Source organism: Canis lupus, chromosome 5 (assembly GCF_048164855.1).
Source record: "Canis lupus baileyi chromosome 5, mCanLup2.hap1, whole genome shotgun sequence".
Classification (NCBI taxonomy): Eukaryota; Metazoa; Chordata; class Mammalia; order Carnivora; family Canidae; genus Canis; species Canis lupus.
Window position 1 is genome coordinate 84,796,720 of NC_132842.1, and position 13,439 is coordinate 84,810,158.

The following is a 13,439-nucleotide window of genomic DNA, read 5'->3' on the forward strand; positions in this document are numbered from 1 at the left end:
AAGCCTCAATAAGTTAATTATTTGAAAAGACTGATAAAACAGACAAACCTCCAGCTATATGAATCAAGAAAATATGAAGAAGAGCAGCCCTGGTGGCCCAGCGGTTTAGCGCCGCCTTCAGCCCAGGGTGTGATCTTGGAGACCCAGGATCGAGTCCCATGTCCGGCTCCCTGCACGGAGCCTGCTTCTCCCTCTGCTTGTGTCTCTGCCTCTCCCTCTCTCTCTCTCTCTGTCTGTCATGAATAAAGAAAATCTTTAAAAAAAAAAAAAGAAGAAGAAGAAAATACGAAGAAAACAAAAATTGTCACTATCAGGAAGGATTGCAGGACATTGCTACAAAAGAACTTACAAAATTTTGTTTTGAAGATTTTATTTATTCATTTAAGAGAGAGAGGAAGAGAGCACGAGTGAGTGGGAGCAGGCAGAGGGAAAGGGAGGAAGAGACTCCCGGGTTAGCAGGGAGCCTGATATGGGGGCTCAATCCCCAAGGCAGATAGATGCTTAACCGACTGAGCCACTCAGGCACCCCCAGAATTTACAAATATTGAAAAGATAAGGGAACCTATAAACAACTTTATGCCAATCAATTGACTATTTATTTATTTATTTATTTTCAAACTGACAATTTAGATGAATGGACAGAGTCCTTAAACAACAAATGCACAAACGATCTACAGCTAGCATCATATTTATAGAATGTTTTCTCCCTAAGATAAGGAACAAAGCAAGGGCAACCCCTCTCACCACTTCTATTCAACATTATGCTGAAGTCCTAGTCTGTGCAAAAAGACTTATAGGTTGGAGAGGAAAACATGTAACTCCCTTATTCAACTCCCTTATTCAATCCCTTATTATGATTAGATGATTCATAATCATCTATGTAGAAAACCCTAATGAATCAAAAGGAATTAGGCTAAGTTTAGCAAGATTGAAGGATAAGAGGTCAACGTGTCAATATATGAAAGTTATATTTCTTATACTTTGAATAAAAAATTGGACATTGAAATTTTTAAAAATTGGTATCATTTATAATAGCATCAAAATTTCAAATACCTAGGGGATCAATTTAACAAAAGATGTGTAAGACCAGTATAACCAAAACTACAACACAATACTGAGAGGAACTGAAGACCTAACTAAATGGAGAGATATGCCATAGCTGAGGACCAAAGACTCAGTATTATTATTAAGATGTTGATTCTCCAGACACATAGATTCAATGTAATCAAAATAAAAATCCCAGCAGATTTTATTGTTGAAAGACAAGCTGATTCTAAAATTTGTATGAAAAAACAAAGGTCCTGAAGTAGCCAAAACAACTTTGAAAAAGAACAAAGTTGGAGGACCTACGCTAGGATTTCAAGACACACTATGAAGCGGCAATGGTTAAGACAAGATGGTACTGACACATAATTAAATATAAATCAGTAGAACAGAATAGAAAGTGAAAAAAAGACACACATGCCTATATGGTTGTTTGCTTCTCAATAGAAGTGCCAAGATAATACAATGGGAAATGGAACAGGCTAGCTATATATATGGAAAAAAAAAAAAAAACTCAGCCCTCACTTCACAAAATATACAAAAATTAACTCAAGGGGTAGCTGGATGGCTCAGTCAGTAAAACATGCAATTCTTGATCTCAGGGTCGTGAGTTCAAGCCCCAGGTTGGGTGCAGAGATTACTTTAAAAATCTTTAAAAATAATTAGCTCAGGGATGCCTGGGTAGCTCAGCGGTTGAGCGTCTGCCCTTCAGCTCAGGGAGTGATCCCAGGGTCCTGGGATCGAGTCCCACATCAAGCTCCCTGTAAGGAGCCTGCTTCTCCCTCTGCCTGTGTCTCTGCCTCTCTCTGTGTGTCTCTCATGAATAAATAAATAAATAAATAATCTTTTAAAAAACTAAAAATAATCAACTCAAAAAAGCTTCTAATAGAGAACAGAAGAGAAAATTTTCGCCACCTTATGGTAGACAAAAATTTCTTTGACAAGAGACAAACATTGTGAGAGAAAAAAATTGGACTTCATCAAAATGAAAAACTTCTGCTTTTCAAAGAATAGTGTTAGGAAAGTGGGGGGAAAGCCAAAGACTGGGAGAAAATATTCACAACACATATATCAAAGGGCTTGTATCCACAATACACAAAGAAATAGTATCAATTCTACAGAAATTTTCTCAAAATAGAAAAGGGCACACTTCCAGTTCATTCCACAAGGATAGCACTGCCTGGTTACCAAAACCAGAAAAGGCATTATTTTCTATTCCCGAACACTACAAACTAATATTCCTCAGGAACACAGATACAAAAATCTGTAACAAATCAAGAAAACTGTGTAAATATCCACAGATAGTACATAGGTAAGTAAACATGGCTGTATTCCAATAAAACTTTATGAGTGTATATATATATATATATGTATATTCTCATGGGCCATAGTTCGCCAACCCTAAAATAACTGAATTCTTTTCCCCTACGATTGGAAACAGGCGAGGATGTCTGCTGTCACTCCTTCTATTTAACATTGTACTGGAAGTGTAGTGAAGGAAGAAAAAGAGACGAAAGGCATACAGATTGAAAAGGAAAAAGTAAAGTTCACAGACAACATTATCATTTATGTAAAAAAATCCTAAAGAACCTCCAAAAAGCAGCTGGAAGTGGTAAGTATATCTAGCAAAGTTGCAGGGTGCAAGGTCAGTGTATAAAAATCAACTGCACTTCTATATACAGTCTACAGAAAACTGGAAATTGAAACTTGAAATATCACTTATAACAGTATCAAAAATATAAAAGATCTAGGGATCAATTTAATAAAAGATACATAAGACCAGTAAACTCAAAGCTACAAACACTGCTGAGGGAAACTAAGGACCTAAATAAATGGAGAAATATGCCATACTCAAAAGACAAACGGAGGGGATCCCTGGATGGCTCAGCAGTTTGGCGCCTGCCTTCCTGGAGTCCCGGGATCGAGTCCCGCATCAGGCTCCCTGCATGGGGCCTACTTCTCCTCTGTCTGTGTCTCTGCCTCTCTCTCTCTCTGTGTGTCTCTCGTGGGTAAATAAATTAAATCTTTAAAAAAAAAAAAAAAAAAGACAAACGGATAGTATGAAGATGTCATTTCTCTAAAAGCTGACCTGCAGATTCAACACAATCCCAATCTAAATTTCAACAGACTTTACTGTAGACACTGACAAGCTGATTCTAAAATCCATGAAAGAGCAAAGAATCTAGAAAAGCAAAAATAATTATTTTTTAAACTTTTTTTTAATGATTTTTTTTTTTTTTTTAAGGAGGCTCCATGCCCAAATGTGGGGCTCGAACTCAAAATGTGGAGATCAAGAGTCATATGTCATACCAAGTGAGCCAGCCAGGGACCTCTTAGCCAAAAGAATTCTGAAGACAGTTCCTTATAATGTTAACCACACAGTTACCATGTAATGCAGCAATTCCTCTCTTAGGTATTTATTTAAGAGAAATGAAAACGTACATCCACACAAAGATTTCAATGCAAATGTTCACAGTAGTGTTATTCATAATAGCCAAAAACTTGAAACTACCTAAATGGATATAAAGTGGGTGAATGGATAACAAACTGTATTACATTCAATGAATGAATACTACTTGGCAATAAAAAGAAATCACATTGCTATTGCAGTATGCATCCACGGATGGATCTCAAGAGCATTACGCTAAGTGAAAAAAGCCAGACAGAGCTACGCTGTACGATTTCACTTACAGAGGAGGGGAGGGGAGGGGAGGGGAGGGGAGGGGAGGGGAGGGAAGGGAAGGGAAGGGAAGGGAAGGGAAGGGAAGGGAAGGGATCCCTGGGTGGCGCAGCAGTTTAGCACCTGCCTTTGTTTGGCCCGGGGCGCGATCCTGGAGACCCGGGATCAAATCCCACATCGGGTTCCCAGTGCATGGAGCCTGCTTCTCCCTCTGCCTGTGTCTCTGCCTCTCTCTCTCTCTCTCACTGTGTACCTATCATTAATAAGTAAAATAAAATAAAAAAAAATAAAAAATAAAAAAAGAAAGGGAAGAAAGAAAGAAAGAAAGAAAGAAAGAAAGAAAGAAAGAAAGAAAGAAAGAAAGAAAGAAAGAAAGGCAAAACTATTCTGATGGAAAGCAAACCAATGGCTGCCAGGACACAAGGATTAGGAGACTGCCTGGGGAAACAAGGAAACTTTGTAGATAACAGAAATGTTCTAAAAATCTGGATGTGACTATGCTTACAAGACTATACAATTGCTAAAACTCACTGAACTGTACTCTTAAAATTGCTTAATTTTACTATAAATTATACCATAATAAAGAGGACCAAAAGTACAATACACTAATATAATGAAATGTTTCTCATCTATTGATCAGTGAAAAATACAGATTACAAAACAGAATCAATTTTAATTTTCTACTTCTTCATAGTTTTATTAACTTTTTTGAAATAACCTCTAAAACACATTTATTACTTTCTAAACAGAAAAAATATAGCCTTTATTACATAAAAAAAGCTCTTCTTTCTTCTGGTGTTAAGTACATAAGTCAGGAGAATTTGCAACACAGTAACTAGCTACCTTTTTCACTTTCTAACTGTACTTGAATTGTTGGTATTGTCTATCAGCCCATGACTGCTTCCTGTTTGCTTTGTTGAGTAAATTTTAGAATTAAAAATTAACTCATATTCACTGTAGCAAACTTAGAAGGGAAAGACAAACAAATAGAAGGAATCTGATATCTTCACAACCTCACCTCCAGAGATAAAAGACTGTGACCATTTCGTCAGGTTAGTGTAAGAATTCAGAATGGGAACTCTGAAGCCTGGCTCCCTGAGTGGGAATCCCCACTCTGGCCACTCAGTAGCCTGGTGAGCCTGGGTAACTTGTTAGATCTCTGAGTCTTACTTTCCTTATCTCTAAAACGGGAGGAATCATAGGCCCTACCTTCAAGAGCTGTCGTAAGGACGAAATGGCACCATACCCTTGGAGCACGTAGAAGAAATCATCTAGTAGCATATGACTCTATTTTATGAAGTTCAGTGCATGAAGGGGCAGACTCAAAACTAATACACTAATACCACATAGCTCTTACTTCTCTAACAGCCTTAACAGTTACATGTTACATGTTCCCCCATTAAGGGAAAAGCACAAAGCTAACTCTGTGAGTTAGCTAGAGTCCCAGACAAGCAGAGTAAAGAATTACTGTTTCCTCCCTGATAAAATGGCAATAACACACCTGCCCACCACTCCCTCACTGACTACAATCATAACTAATTATATTTTTTCCTGGGTTATATCATCTCACTAAAACATGAGCTCCATTAGGGCAATGACCCTGTCTTTCTTGCTTTCCATTATGTTCCTAGCACCTGGCAGACTGTATGACACAACATTTGTCAATGAACATTCACTAAATAATTCACAGAAATGAACAAACAAGGTTGTCATAAGGATCAAATGAGATCGTATATGTGAAAGCACTCTGAAAACTACAAAGCATCGTTAATATATTGTTAAGCGAATGTACAGCATATTTATTTTTTGTATCTCCATTTTCCTCCAATAATTGAGAGAGAATTGAGCAAGAAAAATAACTTGCTGCTGGTGACACAGCTTATACTGGCAACACCCAGACTCCAGATTCTTGTACTAAGATTTCAAAACTGCAATACATCTTAGCTCCACCAAAAATCTGTACTCCCAGTTGCTCAGTGAATAAAAGTTTAACAAATAAAAGAAAAACAGGTAAAGCAGAAGACACAGGAAAACCATATCACACTTCTGGGGTAAAAAATATTTGGCCCAATCGAGGAACATGATGCTCTTATAATTTCAAATATCAAGATTAAAAAGAAATGTCAAGTCCTACTGGATCATTATTTACAGACACTAGAAAATACAGGAATAAAAATCCAGCTACAAGTCACAGGTAGAGGATACTACCTGTCACCTGTACAATAGTAGGAGAAAGCAATTTTAAGTTTCAAAATAGCCTCAATTTTATCAGCAAAATAGGTCTTTAGCACTCTCCATAAATCTAAGTAATGCAAAATCTTACACCTAAGTATTTTAAACAACTAGGATTAAAGATCCTTGAGAAAATCAGCTTTTCTTTAGAGCTCACACACTTAGCACTGTTCAAAACAGAAAATCATTCCTTTACCATCTACTTGTCTTACTTAACTCGATATAACAAAAACTTCAAAGACTATCCTGTTTAATTTCTACTTAACCCAGGAAGTTAAGCCCAGTTACACAGTAACGCACATTGTCTCATTTCCTACTGCTAGGGATTCCTCACAGTAAAACTGCTGCTTAAACTGCATAGGTGAAAATAATCATTTTAAGGGTACTTAATCCTAATAGACAACATTTATTAGAAGTATTGAACTGAAAAAAACAAAAAAAAAAAAAAACAAAAAAAAAAAGAAGTATTGAACTGAGAGTCACAAAAATGTTCATCACTTTGACCAAACAATATCATTTACAAGATTCAATACTATAAAAATAATTCAAAAAATGGAAGAAAAAAAAAAAAACCTAGGCATACAATGCTATTCATAGAAGTATTACTCACAAAAATGAAAAACTGGAAGCAATTTAAATGTTAAAAAACAAGGAAATGGTTAAGTAAACTGACTTGATGGATTATACAGCTATAAAATAGGATTGCTATGAAAAATGCAAAGCAAAATGAAAACAGGTTATGAAAAAAGGTTAACATGCTGGCTTTCAAAATTGAATGCATAAAATTAACACACTTTACAGTACATTACTGTATGTACTGTATGCTATTCCTCAATTTATGTTTCTTTTTTTAAATTTTTTTCAATTTATGTTTCTTTTAAAAAGCATAGGTATGTGGAATTAAATTTTTTTTAATTCTTTTTAAAATAAGTAAAAATAACACAAAAAAGCATAGGTAGAACATAAATGTAATAATGCCATTACACCACTGTTGGCCCAAAATAAAGATATAACTAAAGAATATTAATTCATAAAAGGATATGAATTAAAAGGAATTCTTCTACATTGCCAGTGGGAGTGCATAATGGTTTCAGAGAACAATCTGGCGCGGTCTTCTATTTTTTTTTTTTTTATGATAGTCACAGAGAGAGAGAGAGAGAGGCAGAGACACAGGCAGAGGGAGAAGCAGGCTCCATGCACCGGGAGCCCGACGTGGGATTCGATCCCGGGTCTCCAGGATCGCGCCCTGGGCCAAAGTCAGGCGCCAAACCGCTGCGCCACCCAGGGATCCCTGGCGCGGTCTTTTAAAGATAAACGTGCATATACCCCACGGCCCAGAAATCCTGCTCAGAGAGACTCTTAACACATGTGCACCAGGAGACATAGTACACAACAGCAAAACACTCTAAACAACCAAATGTTCAACAGGAAAATGGATAAATCTATTTTATCTATTTTATTGTTACACGCAATAAACTACAACAGTGAAATTAAATGAAAGGCAATCACGTGTAGCAACCTGAATGTATCTAAATGAAAATGGGAGGGGGGGGGAAGCAAGTAAAAGAACATTAAACACGGCTTAATACCATTTTTATAAAGATCAGAACAAATGAAGCAAAAAATATTATATGGGAACTTTTTTTTTAAGGGACCACAAGACCCAAAAATCTGGAGAGCAGTTACCAAAGGAGTTGACAGGAATGAGATGGGATGGGGTACGAACACATGCAGCAGCCTTAGCGATGTTTTAATTTTTATTTTGGTTGTAGGTTCACATATGTTCATTTTATTATCATACTTTGAAAATGACATGCTGTAGGTACTCTTTTATACGTGTCAAATAAGTTTATTTTAAAAGTTTCTGGAGAGAAAATAAAAGGTCATATACTCTATGATTACAACCATGGAAACATGCATTGGGAGAAATTTAAAAAACAATGAAAACAAATTAAAACATACCTGGGATACTAGGACACAGTAAGATCCTCTTTTCCCACATTCCTTATAATTTGACTGTGCTTTTATAAATAAGTACATATTTATACATATATATGTATATCTTTTCTCAACTAAGTAGGCTCCACGCCCAATGTGGAGCCCAATGAGGGCTTGAACCTACAGCCCTGAGATCAAGACCTGAGCTGAGATCAAAAGTCGGAGGCCTCGGGAACCCTGGGTGGCGCAGCAGTTTAGCGCCTGCCTTTGGCCCAGGGCGCGATCCTGGAGACCCGGGATCGAGTCCCACATCGGGCTCCCGGTGCATGGAGCCTGCTTCTCCCTCTGCTTATGTCTCTGCCTCTCTCTCTCTCTGTGACTATCATAAATAAATAAAAATTAAAAAAAAAAAAAAGAATTTAAAAAAAAAAAAAAAAAAGTCGGAGGCCTAACCAACTGAGCCACCCAAGTGCCCCTGTGCTTTTATATTTTTAAAAAAATATATTCTCTCAAAGATACACAGGAAACTAGTAACATGATTACCTCCATAGAGAGAAACTGGCTGGTTAAGGAAAAGTAATTGAGAAGGAAACTTTTCATCAAATGTCCTTTTACTTTGATTCTGTACTAAATCAATATGGAACATATTCAAAAATTTAAATTAAAGACTTTAAATGTTGTCACTAAAGACTGTTATCGATTTAATTATAATCTTTTACCTAATGAAGCTTAAAAATAAGTTTTACAAAGGACTACGCCGTAAACGTTTTCTATGGTTCCCAAACTCTGTGAAGATACCAGAAGACACCGCCACACACTCACATGTGTGCTGTCAGGACATTTTAAGTTTGGGGGGCAAACATATCATCTGTCGGACAATGCATATTCTAGACTGAGATAGTTCACGTTCAATGTTAGATCACGCTACATTCCTTTCATGTTACATCTTCGTGAAGCCAGGTCTCCAGCAGTTGCTGAAAAAGCCAGTGCCATGAGACAATGAATGTGGGACAGGAAATGAGGGCTGCCGTGTCCAGCCTGGTCCCAAGTCTGAGAAGCTGTACAGTGCCAAGGGGCACTTACGTCCCTATTAGCAAGTAATTTATTTACAAATGAAATAAAAATACAAGTCTTTCACTTCTGTGTCATTTTTTTTAAAGAGCTACTGAGTCGTTAGGACACATGTACTGCCCAAGTTGTTTAGACTGAACTATTTTTTAAATGGAAAGACCTTGAGGTGTGTCTTTTGGCTAAGGACGTGCCATGGAAATATTTCCAAAACACTAAGAGACCCACGAATGAAGAAGTTAGGAACTGTGAATCTATTTGGAAAAAACTCTCTTTATATAATCGGTATGTTCTTTGGAAACATTTTTGAAAAAAAAAAAAAAAAAAAGGAAACATTTTTGAAGAGAAGTATCTCCACTAAAATACCAAAAGGGACCAAAAGTGTTAGCCACCAACTTCATCTATCTTCTTTAGAGGAAGCTAAAGCTAAACCTTAAAGGCCATTAAAACACGACACAATGAAGAAGGGATGTAAGCTCTCCAATTACGGTAGGACTCCTGCAGGTAGTTGGCTACATGGACCACACTAGCAAGCAGGTAAATACCTAAAGACCTTTCCCTTTTGCAGTGAAATTTTCCAGACTTTTCTCTAGAGGCTTAAAAGTTCTATGGATAAAATCAGAAAAGCAACCCAGGGTAATGAGCCTTCCTACCGTCTGCCCCTCGATAGCAGCTCGCTGGCGCCCTAAGACATCTTGCAGCTGAGTGAAATGCTGAATGAAGGCCACCACCTCTGCCTGAAAGCGCTGTGTGTGGACATACTGCACGGACGCCATCTGGAGGCTCACTCGGACATCGTGTTCTCTCCGGAGCAGAGGGTCAGGCCGGCCGTATCTGGGAATAAGCGCAGAAGTGTGATTTGGGAGCCAGATACCAGTCAGCATTGGAAGAAAACGGGCTCATTTAGGGGTTTCCCTAGAAAACAGCTTTAGCTTTTGAAATGCAAATCCACACTCAGGTTGGACAAAGTGAACTCCAATACTTAACTCCTTCTCTAAGCTGTGGCAACCATGTTAAATAAAGTCTGGTGTGATGGCTATGGCTATGAACAGACGGGCAGTCCTGGTGCTAGATTTCCCCCCCCCTCTTTTTTTTAAGATTTTATTTATTTGAGAGAGAGTGAGAGAGAGCATGAATGAAGGGGATATGGACAGAGAGGGAGAAGCAGCAGACTCCCGGCTGAGCAGGGAGCCTGGGGCTCAATCTCAGGACCCTGAGATCATGAACTAAAGCCCAAGACAGATGCTTAATCAAGTGAGCCACCCAGGCGCCCCTAGACTCCCTCTCGATTCCAGAACTCACACAGAAGCCACCTGTGGCTCATGCCTCTTTCCCCGCCTTTACGGAAAAGTGAAGAATCACTCAAAGACTGTAACAACATGGGACTCAAAAGAGGACAAAAATAAGTCCATGAACCAATGGGTAAAGAACATTAGGCAACAGAATCAATGTTTCTAGGGAAAACTGTCTCCTGGAGGTAGAAAGAAGTCTTCTTTTTACTTCAGGGCAATGTAGGCCAAAGAGGTTTAGCATCTACATTCCAAGTAAAAATTAGAAAACTTTTATGATGGGTTTTCATTTTAAAGGACATGGTATCATAATAGTAAATTATATGGGACACAGTCACAGGGGAAAGAAACTCAGAGTTGCTTAAGCACCTATTGTGTGCCAGGTAGATAGTTAGGACTTTTATATTAATTATCTCATTTGGGATCCCTGGGTGGCGCAGCGGTTTAGCGCCTGCCTTTGGCCCAGGGCACAATCCTGGAGACCCGGGATCGAATCCCACGTCGGGCTCCCGGTACATGGAGCCTGCTTCTCCCTCTGCCTGTGTCTCTGCCTCTCTCTCTCTCTGTGTGTGACTATCAAAAATAAATAAAAATTTAAAAATTTTTAAAAAAATAATAATTATCTCATTTATCAGGGCACCTGAGTGGCTCAGTTAAGTAGCTATTGTTGGCTCAGGTCATGATCCCAGGTTCCTAGGATGAAGCCCCACTCGGGCTCCCTGCTGGATGGGCAGCCTGCTTCTCCTTCTCCAATGCTTGTGCTCTCCTGCTCTCTCTCCCTCTCAAATAAATAAAATCTTTAAAAAATTATCTCATTTGGGCAGCCCTGATGGTCCAGCGGTTTGGCACCTCCTTCAGCACAGGGTGTGATCCTGGAGACCCAGGATTGAGTCCCACGTCCAGCTCCCTGCATGGAGCCTGCTTCTCCCCCTGCCTGTGTCTCTGCCTCTCTCTGTGTGTCTGTCATGAATAAATAAATAAAAAATCTTTTTAAAAAAATTATCTCATTTATCATAAAATTACACCACTGTGGTAGATAGTAATATAAACACATCAATCTACATTCTCAGTAGATTATGATATACTCCCCCTAAAAATGAAAGAAAAAGTTCTCAGATATCTTTGGGGACAGTTTTTCTCAGCTCTAGTTAAACATGAGAATCACTTTAGCAAATCTTTAAAAAAAAAAGAAGAAAGACTGAGCACTTCCTTAGAGCAGAAAATCTGGGGGCAGAGCTGGATATCTATATTTTCTAACAGCTGCCTAAGATGTTGAAAACCCACTTTTAGCCTTCTGAAGAAACCATTCTTTAAAAACTAAAAGGCCTAAAAATGCCTTCTAAATTCTAAAACTGAAAAGATTCAATATAGATTGTCTTTATATAGAAAAAAATGCATAATATGACATCCATATCATCAACAACTTTTTCAGGCTGAAGTCATTCCAGAACATTGAGAACTAAATGAAAACTGATCTAAATTCGTACCCTCAATATTTATTATTCATTATATTTTATTTATTTATTCATGAGAATAAAGGCAGATGCTCAACCACTGAGCCACCCAGGTACCCCAAAGGTAAAAATCTTTTTAAACTTTTATTGTTTAGCCAACAAGAATTTGAAACAGCAAACAAATATGACAAAATGTCAAATGAGAAAAATTGGTATTTTTACTTAAAAGTCTGGAAGATGAGTGCTTCTTCCCCACTTGTAGTGAACCGCTCTCTGTAGAATTCTCCATGGGCTGTAAGGTCACTCAAGGACAGGCTCCCAATGCTTCCCTGTAAGGCCAGGTCTCCATCTAGAGTTGTTAAAATTAGAACACATCCTTATGTATCTTTTTTCATACTACACCTTAAATATGTCTGGCACAAGAACTGATACACACGTCTCAGACTTTTCACTATTTATCCAAATTAAATGTCAAAAGCAAATTTTCATTTTCCAATACATCCATCAAAAACATTTTCCACATTATTTCAAATGGTCTCAACGCAGAAGTCCAAAGGGAGTTGAAACAAACGGCTTATCATACTTTAACCTTTATAAAGGGGAAGAAATTAAACTGAATGCATACACAAAGGATAAAACATTTCTAAATACAGACAAAATGAGATCCTTTCTGAGATTAAGACCACTAATTAGAATTAGTGAAATAGCAAAAGGTCTATTAATTGTACTATGAATAAAAGAATCAGGGAGGAAGTGTCAGAGATATGTCAGGTATTCAGGCAACATTAAGTGGGTGTTAGTGTGATTTAATAAAAAGTGCAATTAATGAGACAGACACTGGAGACAGATCTAAAACTACTCTGGTATTTATTACAAGAATGAAACCCCTTGAAGGTGGAAAAGAACAAAGAAGGATGTTAAGACATGCGCACCTAGGATGTGAACTTATGATGAATCATTCTTTACATGGTGTGGATATTAAAAAGTGATACTGTGAACTGCTGCTTCCATAAAACAAGTTCTATCATCATAATTAGCTCTACAAAGCAATGACTTAGGTGTTTATATTTGCCATGCTAGTTCAGCTCTCAATGAACTTAAGATGTTATATATATGACCCTTATATCTCTAACTAACTTATCCCAATTTTAAAGGCCTATCTCTTCTGAGCTTTTATAAATTAATTTAATCTACACCAGGCATGAAATCTCAATTCCGGGTCATTCCCTTCTCAAAAGACATTCTTGTTTATACCACAAAGTCAACATTTGAGCTCTGTGATCTTCCATATTTCACTATCTGTTCCTTAAGGAAGGAACAGTGTTTTATTCACACTTTATAAACCTCTACTATTTAGAACTTGATGTGTCTGATCACTTGTGTTTAACAATTTCAACCTGCAGAGTCCTATTAGAATGCCAGCTGTGCCACGTCCTCCTACCTAAAATCACACCGCCTACTGGCAGCTCTATTTATGGCAATAGATTAAATATATACCCTGGTTTCCCAGGTGTAATTATTAATTATGTCCCCTTTCACTCTCAAAATGTCACAATTTGGACAAAAAATTATATATAGTCACCCTAGACAGAGTGTGTTAAAAACACAAGATAGATGCCACCGCCCCATCCCAACCAAACGAACCACATTTTGGGGATGGGGCAGGAAGTGGGCAAACACTTCTATTTTTAACAAGCTGTCCACATGATTCTTATCCATAAGGCAGTATCTGGG

The 13,439-nt window shown here is 37.8% G+C and overlaps 1 protein-coding gene across 10 annotated transcripts in view; it reads right to left on the bottom strand.

Annotated features, from left to right (window-relative positions):
- VPS13D (vacuolar protein sorting 13 homolog D) overlaps positions 1-13,439 on the bottom strand; it is a 236,859-nt gene that overhangs the window by 181,787 nt on the left and 41,633 nt on the right. For all 10 annotated transcript variants that reach the window (XM_072828308.1, XM_072828307.1, XM_072828306.1 and 7 more), the window contains exons 23-24: positions 11,928-12,054; positions 9,616-9,796 (exon numbers count right to left, since the gene is read on the bottom strand). In XM_072828308.1, coding sequence (XP_072684409.1) covers positions 9,616-9,796; positions 11,928-12,054 — 308 coding nt within the window. The remainder of the gene's footprint in view (positions 1-9,615; positions 9,797-11,927; positions 12,055-13,439) is intronic.